Consider the following 18,239-nt stretch of genomic DNA (forward strand, 5'->3'; position numbering starts at 1 on the left):
ACTTTTGGTACTTTAAATACATTTAAATGCTAATACTTTTCTACTTGAGGAACATTTTGAATGCAGGACTTTTACTGTAACAGAATATTCCTACACTCTGGTACTTCTACTTTACTCAAACAAGATCTGAGTACTTCTACCACCTCTGGTAAACAGTGAATAAACAAATGCTATTTTTTTGTTTGTTGATCTGAATTACTTGAATTAAAAGCTTATTCAATTAATAGCCTAATACTTTTAAAGCACAACGCACATACTTCTGTGAACACAACAATTCACAGTAAATACTACCGAGTATCTATCGGAATTTGAAGGTATATAAAATCAGATTTATGAATGAGGGAAAGTATGTAAACACTGTGTACCGATTTGATCAGGACGTCACTGTAACACTAACAATCACATGATCGTTTCTCTGATATCTTACAATAAGAAAATATCTCAAAAAAAACATTCACTTCATAATTTCATTTTTATTAATTTACCAGTCATTTTGTGTTAATAGTATTAATCTCAAGCAATAAAACCGCAGACGATTGAACAATCTACTTTTACAAAGAATGTAATGCTGAAACCGGAGTGTGAGGTAATCATCACTACGGGAAAAACATCGGTTCATATTCCATATTTATTTAGCTGTTTCTGAACACATGAAGCATGATGTGAAGGATATTTCAAACACACCAGAGGAAGCCTGACGACCGAGTACAAAATTACACCACAGACATGCTTTTTTTTTTAACAACATCATTTGATTTGTCACTTTACAGTAGCACTTTTAAAAACTCAGGGTTACATTAGCAAACTGTGATTCACAAGCGGCTGGTTTTAAATGTGCAAAGGATGATCAGATTAATCAATATTTTTGCAAGATGATATTTGAAAAAGACATTGATCGTGGTGAATTCTGTAGGAAACAACTCCCTGTACATATTCAAATAATGGACATTTCACAGATCACATAATAATGGGTGACTCATGGATACTTCAACATAGTCATTAGGCATCTTTGGCAGTAAATCTGAATACAGTGTCAAGGAGTGTGTATGATTTCCAGTTGAATATATGAACAGCTAACCCTAAATGGAGGCATTAACGTCCAAAACGTCTTAAAAGTTGGGCGTCCGCTCTTTCAAATCACCTTATTCCCTAAAAACGATTTGAACAAAACAAAAAATCAAGAGAAATACACAAAGTCCCCTTCCTAAAAGTCCCTAATCACTGTTGAAGCCGACAGCTACAATCCAATATATGTGCTTTAATTTACCCACAATGCAAATTGTTTTGTTAACCCATTCAATTCATGTATATTCAGTTTATTGAGGGGACTCTACATCATGACATATTAGATTTAACTCATTTAGACAGGCAGCCCACAGCATGTTACTCACTCTTTCTTTGTTTATATATATTTATCTATTTCATTATTTATGTACATGCCCTGTACAAAGTGCAGCTATATATCACATCATTTACACACGGGTCCAAACTTTTTTTAGTACATAGGGATTTAGCTCAGGAACTGTAAAGATTCATCGTGTGATTTTACTGTGAAGATGTATCGGCTTTCTGTAGCGGTACTCCCACATAAACCGTACCAGCGGCAAACACCTCAACAATATGTAACCACACTGTGTCAACATCAAGGCAAGACTTCTTGGTTTTCTACGGTCTGAAAACTGGTATTTTAATCGTGATTATTACTAACACAACAGAGATGTGCGCTGAAGATGTGAATGTTTGCAGTGGATACAAAAAGCTTGGCAAAGTAGTCCTAAAACCACTCTCCTAACCCTACAGAGTGCTAGTGTACAGGCGCCTGGACACTAGGTTGTGCGTTAGATTGTGTAAAAGGACAGCAGGTTCTCTCATGCTATGGAGAACCAAACCTCAACCTGAGAAAACATTCAGATTGGTTCGCTGGCCGGCTCTGTTGTGATTTGTCAACCGCTTAGAGATGTCCCGCCCCTTAGCCTATCACGTACAATGTGTTGGAGCGCTAGCCAATAGAAGTACGAGTGTCAGGTTGAGGTTTGGTCTGCATTGACACGCCTAAGTGAGAGCGATGAGCAAAGAGGGAAGCGATCACAGACTGATGTTAACCACCAAAGAAAGGTCTACACACAAAGGACAAAACACAGCTGGAAAGAAGTCAAATCAGCGCTAAGTTTTCACCCAATGGGATGTTTTATCACATGACAGATTTAGCAAAGAGGAAGCGAGCGTTGGACAAGCAGCAGGGAGCAAAATCTGGGTGAGATTAAGATAAAAAGCAGCATGAAAAATGAATTTTAAACTGAGAGAGGATGGCTGTAGTTGTACCGTAACAGTGCAGCATGGGATATCAATAATGCTTCTACAGTAAATCATTTTGCCTGGTAGTTTGTCTACAGTGTGGCTCTCAGCTACAACAGGTCCATGAGGGTGAAGCTAGCAGCCAAACAAAGACGACCAATGATTCAAAACGAATGGATTTCACGTACATTTGGTGCAATGTTATAATAAATAGGGATGATGTTAAAGGAAAAGTACAATCATAGGCCTTAAATAACTTTGACTTTAGAGCCATTTGGATGGAAAGACAAACACTTTACATTTTAGAGTGGATTTTAAAGCAGGAAGCTTTCAACTCGTCTGCCAACATCTTTTTTTAATATATAATATTCTGCATCTAGATCAGGTTTGTATACTTCAGACAAAAGGTAACAGTGTTCTTTATGTTAATGCTTCAAACAGACTGTATTTTCACTAAAGTATGAAAATAAATGGCGAGTTATATCCGATTATTATTATTATTATTATTATAGGAGTGCTGTCAGTATGAGTGATGCTGCCTGTATCAGGATCTAAGCTGTGGTTCCGTCGCCTGGGAAAGCAATAGCATTAATCCTGGCTGTGCGTGAACTGTACGTGCTCGTGTGTGTGTGCGCTTTCATCTGTACAGCAACCTTGCGTGTGTGTGTGTTTTCTTAAATTGAGCATCACTACAGTTGTCCCTAAACCAACTAAAGTCTGGTTACCATCCATTGTCTCTATGCCCACGTTTCTCCCCTTCTTAACCCCAGCCAAGGCCCCTCATTGGACCCCTACTGGCCCGTCCTCTTCATCAATTACTGGAGCTCCTTCATCCTGTTGAGGGCGGAGCCGGCCTGGAACCACTCGATCTGATTCGTGTTGAAGGTGTGGTTCAGAGTGATCGACTCCTGGCTGCCGTTGCTGTGTTTGATCACTGCTGTCACGGGCTGGGGGGGGGGGGGGCAGAGGAGGGAACAATCATGTATCATGTTATTCACAAAGATACAGTCATTAAAAAAGGACATTTTCCTGTCTTTGTGATCATAAAGTAGGTGTAGGTGCTGTAAAAATACTGCGTTAGTACAAAAACACTTTAATACAATTAACACTTCCCATAATTAGGGGTTGTGTAGAGGAAATTAAATGTATATCACAATATATATATATATCTTTCTATATTTTGCTGTAAAGGTTTTATGAGATAAGATTAGATATGCCTTCCTGATGCCACATTTTTTTAATGTAATGGGTTAAATCTCATAAAAAAAGAAAACTATATTGAACAAAATGCATGTGTTTATAAGCTACATGTAGGAATGGGGCTACTGAGACAGACCGTGAATAAAGAATCATAAAATAAATGTTTTTAGACCATTAAGAAAGTGAACATGTTATAGTAGAAAAGCCAAAATGATTAACCTAAATGTATGGTCCTGATAACGAGCTAATATGTCTCCTTTGAGAGAAGGTCAGCTGTCCTGTGGATCGATATTTCGTTGTCAGACTGCTCACCTTGCCGGGAGCGAAGGTCTTCAGTCCAGTGATTGAGATCTTGTCGTCGGGGCGGATCTTGTCGTAGTCTTTGGGGTCGGCAAACGTCAGAGGAAGAAGGCCCTGTTTCTTCAGGTTAGTCTCTGTGAGGAGGAGAGGGAAGATGGAAATATGAAACCCGACAGCGTCATACTGGACGTCAGGTAACCAGAGAAGAGCTCCTTGTGTGTCAGGAGAATATCGATTACAGAGATACACAAGATCATGGAGAATAATGCATGCGAGTGTGTGTGGCTGGTGGTTATTGATTAGCGCTTCTCAACATGAATACGCTATTCACACAGAATTCATGCTGTTGGGAATCCGTTTTTAGCCAAAGCATTTCTTTTGTGTCTTTCTGGTTCTGATGAAATGTTTTCACACGAATGATTGCAGGCTTTCAACATGAAGCCTCCTGTAACAAACTGGCTCTAATGGACACTAGTTATTACTCGGAGACATCCTTTTTCTCACAGACTGTAAACATGCCAGTAAATAGTCATCAGTTTGTTCTGAAACCATAACACTCATTGAGACACTGCCTCCCTTTGACAGGGATTAGATAAATGAATGGTTCGAGTGAAAGTGGAATAAAGACAGATGGATGTTGGCATGTTGTTTTCCATCTGTGGCGGTAAACGGACCGTGGATTCTGGCGAAGCTCTTGACGATGATGGCGCGTCCTCCCAGGTGTCGAGGCTCCAGGGCGGCGTGCTCTCTGCTGGATCCCTCTCCGTAGTTATCGTCTCCAACCACCACCCAGTTCACTCCATTGGCCTTTAACAAAGAAAAGGAAGTAGTTGAAGTGCTGTTGGGACCAGGATAGAGAAGACAAAGAAGTCCCATGGAGGAAACTGGGAAATCGGTTTCTCAGAAGGTATGCAACTCGAATAAGAATGGGGCTTTTCTTTGTTAGCACTAGCATACAGCATGCTACACAATCCACCTTCAGTTGGGTTCATCGGGTACACTAAAACAAAGCAGTAATAATGCAATAAAGTGTGCCTTTCTAACGGTTGTTATTGTCCGTTTCTTCTCCAATTTCGAGTTAAAGAGATGTTCAATTATTACCAGCATTACACTTTTATCTAAAGCAACTAGCATACACCTCACTATGGTAGACATTTTTGGGGTTAAGCATAAAGGACACTCAAGATGTTAACAAAGGGGACTCGGGATCGATAAATCAATATGTTGATTTATTTAATAGTAGCCTTGTAATAAGAGGGAGAATATGCCGGTCTTTAGGGCAAAAGGACCTTGAATCACCCTCTTAAACATTGACATGTAAACCTCTAAAGCAGGGGGGTCAAACTCAAATACACAGTGGGCCAAAATAAAAAGATGGGTGCTAGTCGAGGGCCGGACTGGTTCAATGTTTATTGCAGAACGTATTGAAATGAACTCGTTGCACATATTAAACCTGGAACTAACAAAGCTTAAATGATTGCCTATAAAAACAACATTAAACATTAAATAATCAGTTGCATTCATTTCTTATGGCTCTATCTGCAGCTTTTCCAGAGTCATTTCTTAGGATTACATTTTTCCACAGGCCAACAACAGCTTCAACAAAACTATTTCCCTCAAAGAGAAAACCAAACATGCCCTGTTGTCGTGAGAGAGAAAGTGCAGAAGGAAACATCCATTAAACTCAGTGTGCTGCTCTGTGAAGCTAGTTCAGATACTTGGCTATCTCATCTTGGGTGCAAGGTCATCAATGTTTGGGCTCAGGCTCTGAGCGGAGGAGACCCTCAGGATGGAGTGAAGGTGTGCGTGCAATATACCGGCGGGCCAGATCTAATAGGAATTAGAAATTATCCTGCGGGCCGAAATTGAATCCACCAAGGGCCGGATTTGGCCCCCGGGCCTTGAGTTTGACACATGTGACCTAACCCATCACAGTCCCCCTGCTTCCACTCCTACTTATTAAATTTGTACTTTATTATTTGCCCCTTTTGTTTGTTTGTTTGTTCACCATGTAAAGCGGCCTTGGGTCCCTTGAAAGGCGCTACACGAATGTAATCTATTATTAAAGTTTAAAGGTAAAACATATCAACAGTAGACAAGAGTCCAGACTCACCTTGTAGTGGCGGGCCACGTCGGGCACTCCTCCGAACTCTCCCGTCAGCAGGTTCTTCACCTTGTTGATGGCCTCGTTGTCGATGTTGACGGCTCCGATCAGCATGTTGTTGGAGATGTTGTCCAGATGGCCGCGGAACTTCAGCCAGGGCCCGGCGGCACTGATGTGGTCCGTGGTGCACTTTCCCTTCACCTAGAGGGACAGAAGTTATTGTCAATCTTTCAGTTTGTGTGTACAGACACACAGATCGAAAATACCATTTCCCACAATCCAGAATACAAATATGTATTATCCTCTGTCACACAATCAACAGACACATTTATAAATATGCACACATTAAGACATAAATAAAAGCACAACAATCAATATATACCAAATAACATATAGAGGTATAGAGGATCAGAAAAGACGTACAAATTAAACAATGTTTATTCACATCACACACCAGTACTTATATAGTTCTGTGGAGTTTCTCTTTTCTTCGCTGCTCACCTTGATGAGGACCCTCATTTCCTCCATGTCTTTTCCGTGCCACCTGTCGAAGGGCTCCAGCAGCTGCAGGCGGTTACTGGAGGGGCTCACGATCACCTGAACACGCCAAGATCACTGTTAGACATGAAGGCTCTTCCAAAAATATATATTTGTTTTCTTTTATTGACATTTGGCAGAAAACGTTTATGGTGTTTTCTTCAAGACGTTTGTCTGTCCGAACTGCCTTTTTTCTTTTTTTACACAAAGATAAAATAAAAACAGTAAAAAGTACGAACAATACGAACATTAGGGAGCGATCAGGACTTCACAGTAAAATCATACGTTTGTAAAAATAAAATCTGGCCTATGAGGTTTTACGACATCAGTCCACTTTCTCCATCGTGACACAAATAGTTCCAGTTTGTGATTGACAGATGATGTTATCCCCTCCATTTTGTAAATGTCCAAGAATATTTTCAAAGGCCAGAGGTGCAGACAACTTGGTTTGTAACATTTAGCCCACATTTATTTTCTTGCTGTATTTCTTTGTAGTAATTAGATTATCATTTAGTGTCCTTATTTAAGTTTATTTTAGCAGTTGTTTATGCTTTTGTTTTGAAGGCACCAGTTGATTTGGGTAATCATTGGATGCAGGTGGATGAATGATCAGACACCAGAAAGGCAGATGGTTTTTAAACACAGGAGAGAAAAAAAAGAGGATGTTGTTGTAAAGCCATTGTTCTTTGCATGCTGGGTCATTGACACCCAAGGAAAACAAACTCTAAACTAAATGATTGCCCGGATAATGACTTTCCTCCTGCGTAAGATTAGCTACCTGGTGCCTCAGTTGCAGTTCAATTTGTTTTAGCTTTAAAGATCCAAATGTACTGCTTCAAGCTCTTCTGGGTTTATGACGGAAGACGCTCAAATCACTCTAAAATGGCCGTGCTGCTTTCTGGATGGTCATGATAAAATACAGTGTCTTTGGAGAGAAAAATCACCGTCAGTGCGGCGCCGTCGGCGGGGGGGTGCTGGTAGGTGTCCTGGCCCGGGTCGAAGTCTTTGGAGGGGAGCTCGTCACCGGTGGGGGGCTCCAGCATGAACTTCTCTCCGTTAGCGGCGGTCAGATAGTCGGTCTCTGGGTTGAAGTCGAGGGTCCCAGCGATGGCCATGGCTGTGACGATCTATATTCAATTACATAATAAGCATTTAGGGTGAGTCAGTCACACACACACACACACACACACACTAAAAACACTACTTTTTACAGCTGCTTACCCAGAAGCCTTTTAGCTTGTTTTAGCACCTAACGTATTTACAATGTTGTTTTTAAACTATCTCTTGTATGCATGGTTTTTATGATGTTTAATTATTGTGTTCCTTTGTTGTCTTCTTGTTAAGTGTTAATGACGATGTAAAGCACTTTGAATTGCCTCTGTGTCTGAAAATGTGCTATATAAATACACGTACCGTACCTTAGCTACCTACCTACTATATTCACGAGCTACTGTAAGTCTGTCTATTGATTTTAATGTAATTATGAACTTCTGAGTCTTTCTTCATGCAGTACGTCTTACCTCAGGAGAGGTGACGAAAGCATGAGTAGCCGGGTTAGCATCATTCCTGGCGGTGAAGTTCCTGTTGTAGGACGTGACGATAGTATTCTTCTCTCCCTTCTTCACATCCTTCCTAAAGAGTCAAAACACAGAGCATGTTAGTCGGAGGCGTTGTGGTTAACATACATTGCTTTTATTTGATATTCATACTTTACTTTGTATATTTTTTGCGAGCAACCCGTTTAAAATCAGTTCACAAGACTGACATATTAAATCTCTACTGCTGGCTCATAGTAGATACAGAGTTCATGACATGCAGTGATACAGAAGTGTGGGAACAAACAACATTTGGATGATTTCACTGGAAACTGAAGTAGTCAAAAATCATTATGTGGGGAACACTTCTACAAAATGTAATCTGTGAATTTATAATGGAGGTGCGTACCTGTCCCACTGACCGATGCAGGGTCCACAAGCATTAGCGAGGACAACACCACCAACATCACGCAGGATCTTAGACTGGAAGAGGGACATTCTGAATTAGAGTAAATCCTTTCCTTGTGCTGAAAGAAAATGCCTGCATAGTATGGGTCACTAAATGTTAGTGGGATTGTGACTCACATATCCGTCTCTCTCGATGGTGGCGCGGATCTGCTCGGAGCCGGGGGTGACGGTGAACTGGGCTTTGCACTTCAGACCTTTATCCAGAGCCTGTTTGGCCAGAGAAGCCGCCCTGCCCATGTCCTCGTAGCTGGAGTTGGTGCAGCTGCCGATCAGACCTGCAGGAGATAAGATGAGAGAGGAGAAATCAGAACAAGGAGGCGCAATGGACTTTGTTTATCGGGTTTTTTCAACAGCATACAGTTATTCTATCAGAGCATGTATCAAAAGTAGGTAAACAAATCTACACTTTATAGAACAATAGGTAACAATGTAAATGCTGCTTAACACCAGGGCAAACTAAATCCCACCCAGACAGAAGACAAAAACAGACAAACAAATAAATACATAGAAAACCAGTCAGCTAAAACAAAAATGTCAATAATAAACAATAAATGTCAGTACGACGGCAGCACCTCCTCCCCGCGCCAGGCGCCAATTAGCTCTGAAATAGGTTTGAAAAAGATTGGAGGTTTTCACATTATTCTGCATATGAAACGAGAGAAAATTGTGGAAAAGGAGAACACAAAAGGCTCATTTATTATCTTAGTAATGTCCTATTTAGTCTTTCAATGACTGGACTTGTATTGCACGCTTTACTAATTCCTCCCTGAAAGGCCTCGTGACAGGCTGTAATGTGAGATCCGGTCAATAGCACAGCTCATCGGAACAAAGAAAGAAATATCAACTTTCACTAGACAAAGCATTTCAAACCCTGTAAGAGAATACAGCTAACGTCACAGATACTGACCGACTTTCACCTCCAGGGGCCAGCCGCTCTTCTTAGCCGTGGCCCCGATTTCAGACACAGGGTGGGCCAGGTCGGGGGTGAAGGGCCCGTTGATGTGGGGCTTCAACTGTTGGAGGAGAGAGAGTATTTTTTTAATGGACAACACTTGAAGCCTCCTTTGACTTACAACATATGCAAGGTTTCGTAGGTCAGTGATTCTTAGTGTAGATTTTTGTTTTACTGCCCAGCTTCGGGTCATTTATTAAAACTAGTTTATTTATTTTAATGCAGTTCTATGTTGACAATCTTGTCCTAACATAAAATAACATTTCATAGCAGGAAAATCCTCAAAACTGAAATGATCTGAGATTTATTTTTGACATTTTCAACTGTTTGGAGGAGATAGTTTATTTTTTAATGGACACTTGAAGTCTCCTTGGAATAACTTTGACTTACAACATAGTGTATGCAAGGTTTTGTAGGTCAGTGATTCTTAATGTAGATTGTATTTATTTATGTATTAAGCTAATGAATTTATTTGTGTGCAGTTGAAGTTCTTGTTCGAAAATAAAATAATATTTCATGGCAGCAAAATTCTCAAAACCTAAATGATCCCAGATGTCTTTTTACACATTGTGTAATTCCCTGTCAGTATTAAAACGTAAAGTACCTGGATTTCTTTGTATAACTAAAGCTGGTACACAGTTAATTAACTGTAGATCAGGACTATTCAATTGGCGGGCCAAATCCGGGGTGATATTTACTGGCCCTTTGAGTATAATGTTAAAAGTAAGCTACTTTTTTTTTTGGGCCATAGTGCCTTTATTCCAGAGAGGGTGTTACATTGAGAGATAGAGGGGAAGACATTGCCTGAGAAGTTCGAGGGGCTCGGGTTTCGAACCCACCTACTAGCTACTGTAGTGACACACTGTCATTGATTGCATCTCTGCGTGAATGACTAGATCATTTCACCTAAATGAAATCAAATGAAATGATGTTGTTGAATTAGCTTCACATGTCGGCCTACTGAGTTCTGAATTTGCCATTTATGTCGCGTTTCCACTGCAGGCCTCGCTCGGCCTCGCTCGGTTTGGTTAGGCCTTATTAGGCCCGGCTCACTTTAATGCTGCGCTTCCATTACAGTTTAGGAACTGGGGCAGTTACTATAGTAACGCAGTGTAGGCGGAGCCGTGACGTCATCTTCAATGAGAGCCCCAGAAAAACAACACAGCCGTTAGCTCTTAGCACTCAGAGCTCACAGCTCCTCATATCTGTTCAGAAACTAGACAAAAGTTAAACAAGTACAAACCACAGACTGCCTGTGTCATGGCGAATACAGTCGCTGGTTTATTTATGTCTGTAGGCCGTTGTTGTGAGTGTGGACGGTCGGAGCATATATAACGTTAGCTTAGCCAAGCTCCATTTAGAAAACACGCATTTTAAAAGGGTTTTTCGCCTGCCGTCTGTCTGCAGACTTGTCAAAGCATTAATTCATGGTTTTTACTAACCGGTATCAGTATGTTGTTACTTCGGCATCATTTTGAAACGTGTAATACAATTAAATCACGGTCAAATATGTTAATCTTGTTGTAGTTGTAGCCCCCTTGCCAGCGATTCTCTCTAGTTTAGCATACTCAGCCCGACTCAGCCTGGTTGTTCCTGGCCCAAGAACCACGATTTAGTCGGGCCAGAAAAAAGGTGAAAAGCCCCGGGCCAAAACTAGGCCAAGTGGAAACGCAACCAAAAACGGGCCCCGCACGGCTCGGCACGCTTAAAGCGAGCTACCCGCTGCAGTGGAAACGCGCCATTAGATCTCTAAAAGGCCTTGGGGCTATGTTGTTTGATTTCATTAAACACAATATATGCACTCCACTATGCTGTTGTAGTATTTACTGTATCGAAGCTCTTAATATGATTGCTCATATTTTAAGCCATCTTTCTCCCGGCCCCTTGCTTTGGATCATTTTCATCAACCGGCCCCATTCCAAACTAATTGAATAGCCCTGCTGTAGATAGTCTGGATTTGGGACATACCTATAAAAACGTCTTACATTACATGATTCATGTAAATGTTAAGACTCACCTCGCTCAGGTTGATCTCAATGACCTGATCGTATTCACAGCCGTTATCTGGAACCAAGTCTTCTTTGAACTGATCGGCCAACACAGCGATCTCTGAGAGGGAATGAAGAAGGAGGAGAGGAAGCTGTTGGTAAAACACCTTTCATAAATACTAAACTGAGACTGACGGCAAGAGACTGACCTCCACGGCCGGTTTTCTCCATGTACGTCTTCATGCGGTGGTTGTAGGGGAAAACGGACGTAGTGGCTCCGATCTCAGCGCCCATGTTACAGATTGTGGCCATTCCTGTAAAAAACAGTGTTATTTTAGCCTATGAGTAAAATAAACTACACTAAAGTTGAAGAAACTAATCTTTTATTCCAGCAAGGAATGGGTGAATGTTAGTCGATACGCCTGTGTTGATAGTTAAGTTAATCAAATATATCACACAAGATATATTTTTCACCGTTTTTGCTGAAATGTATATTGCCTCTTGGGTTTACATGCATGTTTGTTTAGAAATATTGTCACTAACATTTTAGCCAACATGAAGACAGAATGAACATTTACACCCCGGCAGAAATCAATAAACAACAGGCTCTGACAAAAAGAAAAAAATCATGAATTATTAAATACCTTAAACGATACTTAGGTCATTGATCGGAATTATTTCTGGGAAAATGTATCGTCTAATGAAAGTAGTGATTGTGCCAGGCCTAGTCGTTGAAGCGGTCACTGTTCTCCCTATTATTTTCCTTCACCAGTGTTGTGTTAGTACTTGTAATGAATGTGATGTTGACCTGTGCAGGAGATGGAGTCCACTCCAGGCCCGTGATACTCCACGATGGCTCCGGTGCCGCCCTTCACAGTCAGGATGCCGGCCACCTTCAGGATCACGTCCTTCGGTGAAGTCCATCCAGACAAACTTCCCGTCAGCTTCACTCCAATCACCTGAAGGGGAAAATACGCACAGGTTTAAACAAATAGAAAAAAACAAAACAGACTTCAGTGACTGAAAACAGGGTTGAGAGTGCTAATTAAATACAAATAATTATAGGGAGATTTTGAACACTCTCCCCCATGAGAGACTGCTTGCTACCTCAAGAGGGAATGACGGGCTATTTATGAGAATCTGATCACCTTTTCTGGATTATTTGCGTACTGACCTGAAAGCTTTACTTCTCTGGAGGGGTGGGGGGGGACACTTGAGGCTTCTGTTAACTGATTACCCTAACCCACATATTACGGACTGAAATTATATTCCTCATATAGATTGATATTCCAGCATGATGTATATGTATACACATATTTTATTTATCCTTTGTGGTCTATCTATATTATAGTGATTATGTAAATGAGGATTATTATTATTATTCAATTGTTGTCAAATTGAGGATGTGCTGTGTGGCTGTCTGTGGGGGGGGGTGTTGTGCATTGTTCTGTATGTTGCGTTAAACTCAATAAAGAGTATTTATAAAAAAAATTAAATAATTAACAAGATGTCAAAAACTCACATTGGGACACTTGAGCTCCCAGGGGATTCCTGCCATGACGTCCACAGCGTCCGCTCCACCCACTCCGATGCAGATGGAGCCGAGGCCACCGCCATTGGGAGTGTGGGAGTCTGTGCCAATCAGCATCACTCCAGGGTACGCATAGTTCTCCAGGATGATCTGTCCAAGGAAAGGGACGAGACACGAGTCAGTCACACAGTTTTATCTTGGGATGAAATTCTCCACAGATTACTGTTTTTAAATTGACTTCTTTGGAATGTCCTTTTCTGGATGGACAAATACATTATTTTTCAATGTAAAAGACATTTAAAACGTTATTATAAATCAGTGTACTGCACCTGATGGATGATTCCTGATCCGGGTTTCCAGAAGCCGACTCCGTATTTGGCTCCAGCAGAAGCAAGGAAGTTGTACACCTCCTCGTTTACTTCCTGTGTTCAGAATTATTGGTGAGGAGTTATTTTCATATAAGGTACATGAGTATGCTTGATGTTACCGCACATAATAAACTTGGATGCTGCATTAAATCCTAAAATGTAACAGTTATTTGATCAAGCAGGCAGCTTAAATTGAATAAAAACTATTTTTTATGACAGCTTCGGGCAGAAAACGACAATGCTGACAGATGGACAAAGGGAATACACTGCTATTAAGATGACCAAATGTTACCTTGACTAACATTATTTGGCTCAATTTAATTTAGAATAATGTGAGAACACAACTCAAGATAAATATATAATGTAGGTATATTCATTTTTTGCTTTACAATCAAATGCATCTCAACACATTTCAAAATGTTCCATCAATTTCCTGAATTTGCAATTTTCAACCAATGACTATACTATGAATGAACTATAATGCAATATAATGTACTACAATATATACATATAATCTCCATCTATATGTCTCTTTCTGTCCTCACCTTGGCCCTCTGCAGGTCCTCCACCCCTCCGATCTGAGCCTCGATCAGATGATCGCAGTGGATGGTGGAGGGCACGGCCACCCTGGGCAGACCGCTGCTGATGAACTGCAGCATGGCCATCTGAGCCGTGGCGTCCTGCATGGCCACGCGGTCGGGGCGCAAGCGCAGGTAGGTGCTGCCGCGGGCGATATCCTGCCCCTCCGGGTCGTCCAGGTGACCGTACACGATCTTCTCCGACAGAGTGAGAGGACGGCCGAGCCTGGAGGAGGGGATTAAGAGACGAGGAGTGTTTATAGCCTCAGAGACTACAAATGTCATCAATATGGCTAGAAAAACTAAACCAAATAAAGCTGTGTCGTTGATAGAAGCTGGAGAGGTTTTCACGTTTTGTTCGACTACATAGAAAAGATCAGTAAATATCCCCATGGTGAGTCTTAAGCTTCTATGGGCCTTAAAATGGCGGTTGCCAACAAGTGTCTAAATGAGACTACAAAACATCATCACGCCAAACACGCCTTTAGCTTAACGGTGGTGACCATAATGTAGCTTGTTTATATCGTTAGCTTTTTAGGGAGATCTTTACGATTACGATGCTAACTACCAGGTAGGCAAACAAAAAAACGTACAGCATGTGGTGACCTCAGTAGGCGGGAACACCAAGACATCCAAAGTTAGCTCTGTGGGCCCTCACTAGTAAACACTGTAAATGTCACAAGATGAACCGTGCAGCTGCCATAAACACCCGCCATTCCTCATGAGCCAAACTGTACTCATCAGGCACTCTGTGTAGTTCTGACCTTTGGCGCACGATGTTGATGTTCTCGTGCATCTTCCCATAGTTCACGGTGCTGTTGGGCTCAAAGCGGCTCATGGCCACCTTGGCCTTGGCGTTGAAGGCCGAGCAGACATGAAAACGCCTCGCCCCGCTTCCGAGGACCAGCTAGAGCAGAGGGAACAAAGGACCGGTTTGAGAAATTGCAAACAAAGTTTTACTGTAAAGAATAACACATAAATGAAGAAGAAGATTCAACTTATTGTCATGACGTAGTACAGGTACTATGTAACGAAACGGTTCCTCTGCGTTTGACCCATCCTAGTGTTAGGAGCAGTGTGCTGCCATTATGTACGGCGCCCGGGGAGCAGTGTAGGGAACGGTGCCTTGCTCAGGGACACCTCGTAGCACTTGGTCTTTCCGGGACTTGAACTGGTGACCTTCCAGTTGCCAAGTCCCTATAAATATTTGAGTTATAGACGCAATAAAGAGTGGAAGAATGGGACCATATGTGAGGATGGTTAAAACATAATCTTGCAAGAGCACCAATAGGAAATACAATGTGTAGTGAGTAAAAACACAGACAAAGAATCCTCTATTTTGGTCACAAACGGCTCGGCCAGCTTGGTTAAACATTGACATTATGATAGAAAGACAACTCTGAATTTCCTGAGCAACTCATTACTGGAGGTTATTGGTCATTTGTTAATCTTTTCCAATTGTACTCCAGTGGACAAAGGTGCCCTACTGGTAAAAAAACAAAACAAGAACCCTTTTGGACATATGGTTTTTCCACATGAATAAAAGACGGTCATTAAAAAAAAAAAATCCTTGTACAAATGAGGTTCTAGCCTCATTTACATTTTATTTTTGCTGATGATGAATTCATTTTAATGTCAGCATATGTTCATGCTGGGAATCTTTTTTTAAAGTTGTCAAAATAGGGTATGAATCTCTACTTTCTTAAACAAAATCAGAATCTGTGGACACTGTCAAAAGCATTTTAATAACTTAATGCCCTTTAATTGTGCATTGCAAGCTTTATTATGGAGCAAAACACACTAGATATAGTCCTGCATCAAGATTCTGGAAGAAATGAAGACACTGTGACTGAATCAAGTTTTTGGCTGTCATTTGCAACAGTGGGAAACTCGGCTATATCAAGCTATATTACAGGATCATATTTAAATCTGTCTTGCCAATGAGTGACCTTAGTCTACACAAGAGGGATGCTATGTTCTGTGTTGATATGCAGGGGAAAGACACTGTGCTCAGAGGAAACTGGGTGAAAGTTCACACAGCTCATATTTCAGTGGTTAGCCTCCCGCTAGGCTGGTACTGACAGTCTGATACAGGACCCTGTGGATGTGTGAACACTAGAGTCACAGGCAGAGTCAATCAGAGGAGCACTATTAACAACAACAAAGAAAATCAGTGGAAATAAACCAGGAGCAGTGGAGAAAATCCTCAGAGGGCCATTCCCCTAGCTCTGGAAAATGTTGACTTTTATTAGTGGGCTTTTTATATGTCCACTCAATGCAATGCTATCTATCTAACTAAGGTACCATCTCATAAACTAGACAACAAGTAATGACAAATCTCAAACGTATACAACTCAAGCACACTACACTGACAGCCATGTTTTTCTTCAGTCTAAATAAAGCTCCATTTCTGTCTGTAATATAACAGGTTTTTTTTGTTCATATTAACCCTGTAGTTTTTCCTTGGATGTTATCTGATACGAATAATGGATGAGGTCATATGTGATTGTTTATAGGTGGGATGACATTATTGTGGGAGCACATTATTTGGACGTACAGTCTGACATTTAAATACAAATAATGAGATAATAAAATGATGAATCACCAAGCAAAGCAAGCCCTTACCTAGCAGACAAAGCACTAAATATAGGTACATGCATTGTTTTATAGCAGCATTTCACTTCCTTATTTCTTTTATGTGTGTTGCACTTTTAGATGAGATTCACATTGCAAAAACGATGTTGTAACTATTCTGCAAATGAGAAAAAAAAACGAATCATTCACCACTGAGTACAACAATATATGACCGAGTAGGTGACTTTATAAGAAGCATACTTACTTGTGTTTACATTCTAATGTATACAGCTACGTACTGAAGGCCCTGTGCTATTTAAAATGAATATATACAATCTTATTTCCTCCATTTCCTAACAAAACATCAGAAACACAGTGCAGGGCATCACTCCCAGCTGTCAGGAGGAGCTGTAATGAAGTGCGCATTAAGAAAACTCTGTAACCTTGTGATCACCTTGCAAATATCAGGCCATCCGAGACCGTTTCCACACAACATCCAGCTGATATTGATTTAACTACATACTGATAGTATAAAAAACACGATTTAATGTTTGTTATTGTAAACTCTGGGTGTTTTTTAGCCGTTACAAGGCGACGCTTCCATGAGTCACACGAGGACACGGTGACCTGAGTAACGGTCGCTGTCTGCGCACTTTACCCGTTAACCGTCAAACTTAAGAGAAAAAAATATGACTATACAGAAACACATTTCTGTTGTCATGTATGTACTCGAAAACAAGGCGGTTGGAGAGTCTGTAAAAGATAAAATAACGTTTTCTTACCCGCAGTCTGGTGACAGTCAAACAGTAAGACGCCATTTTGTTCACTGACAAAGATGTGTGTCGCCCTCATGTGACGTAACTGGCTTAGTGCCCAAGTAAGTGTACACATACCTCTTATTGTTCTTATTATACATCCATGACACATACAAGGAATTTGCTTGGGTGTAATATGGTGCATACATGAATATAATAGGAAGATTGTCAAACAAGGGGCAAATATATAAAATGTAAAATATTATAAATAGAATACATAAAAAATAAATAGAAATATACAAAAAAGTAAGAGGAATAACACATGACAATTTATTCTGAAAATGTGTATTTATTTTATTTAATCATTTATTTGGCAGGGACAATGCACAGTAATTAACACTTACATTTTAAGTGTTCGATCTGTTCATCTGTCATACTGATCATACTGTCAATAACCTTGTTGTTATTAGCATCTGGTTAGCTAGCTATGCTAACGAATATAAGAAGCTTTTTCTCCAACCAGTGAGGTAAAGGCACATCTTTATATGATCATTATAGTTATCAAAAAACAAGATAATAAAGTAAACAGGTATAAAATACTATATGACAGTAAAAACAGTTGTTATTAATAAACAAGAATATAGTTTGAAAGGGGAGTGATTTGTAAAATATCCATAAAGAAAAATAAATCTGCTTACAGGCCTGTTTCATATAGATGTTGAGCGATGTATCCATCCTAATGTTGCTCTCAAAGTGCACCAGATTGATGGTTTTAACTTCAACATTTAAAAAAAAATCTTCCCGGGAGAGCATGCCCCCGGACCCCCCTGGAGATAGGTCCCCCCTAGGATGTTACCCCCCTAGAGGAGGTTAGGTCCCCCCCCCCCCCCCCACTTAAATCATGTCCACAGGGATAGGAAACTAAATACATTTGCACACATCATATCTTTCTGTTTTGGTGGTCATGCCACAACCGTGCACGTGCATGCATACGCGAGTCATGGTAACTTATCTGGATTAAGAGGTTGCTTTTTCTTTGCACATCATGAAAGAA

At 40.7% G+C, this 18,239-nt stretch overlaps 1 protein-coding gene across 1 annotated transcript; it reads right to left on the reverse strand.

Moving 5' to 3' along the window:
- Nucleotides 1-453: 453 nt before the first annotated feature.
- LOC117534668 (aconitate hydratase, mitochondrial-like) lies at nucleotides 454-17,302 on the reverse strand. The gene is made up of 18 exons (XM_034198900.1): nucleotides 17,213-17,302; nucleotides 14,621-14,763; nucleotides 13,824-14,082; nucleotides 13,240-13,332; nucleotides 12,902-13,060; nucleotides 12,188-12,338; nucleotides 11,589-11,693; nucleotides 11,409-11,500; nucleotides 9,347-9,452; nucleotides 8,557-8,714; nucleotides 8,381-8,454; nucleotides 7,957-8,068; nucleotides 7,381-7,563; nucleotides 6,401-6,496; nucleotides 5,909-6,100; nucleotides 4,470-4,602; nucleotides 3,808-3,929; nucleotides 454-3,242 (listed from the first exon to the last, which is right to left on the reverse strand). Exons 1-18 carry the CDS (start codon nucleotides 17,246-17,248, stop codon nucleotides 3,111-3,113), a joined length of 2,346 nt encoding a protein of 781 aa, XP_034054791.1. The 5' UTR covers nucleotides 17,249-17,302; the 3' UTR covers nucleotides 454-3,110.
- Between the last annotated feature and the right edge of the window lie 937 nt (nucleotides 17,303-18,239).

This window comes from Gymnodraco acuticeps, unplaced genomic scaffold (genome assembly GCF_902827175.1).
Source record: "Gymnodraco acuticeps unplaced genomic scaffold, fGymAcu1.1, whole genome shotgun sequence".
Classification (NCBI taxonomy): Eukaryota; Metazoa; Chordata; class Actinopteri; order Perciformes; family Bathydraconidae; genus Gymnodraco; species Gymnodraco acuticeps.

Excerpts from the sequence above, each read along its gene's own strand:
- LOC117534668 (XM_034198900.1), bottom strand. The coding sequence starts at position 17,248 with ATGGCGTCTTACTGTTTGACTGTCACCAGACTGCGG. Across the intron at positions 3,930-4,469 it reads GAGCTTCGCCAGAATCCACG|AGACTAACCTGAAGAAACAG; the intron begins GTCCGTTTACCG and ends TCCTCCTCACAG. Across the intron at positions 3,243-3,807 it reads AGACCTTCGCTCCCGGCAAG|CCCGTGACAGCAGTGATCAA; the intron begins GTGAGCAGTCTG and ends CCCCCCCCCCAG.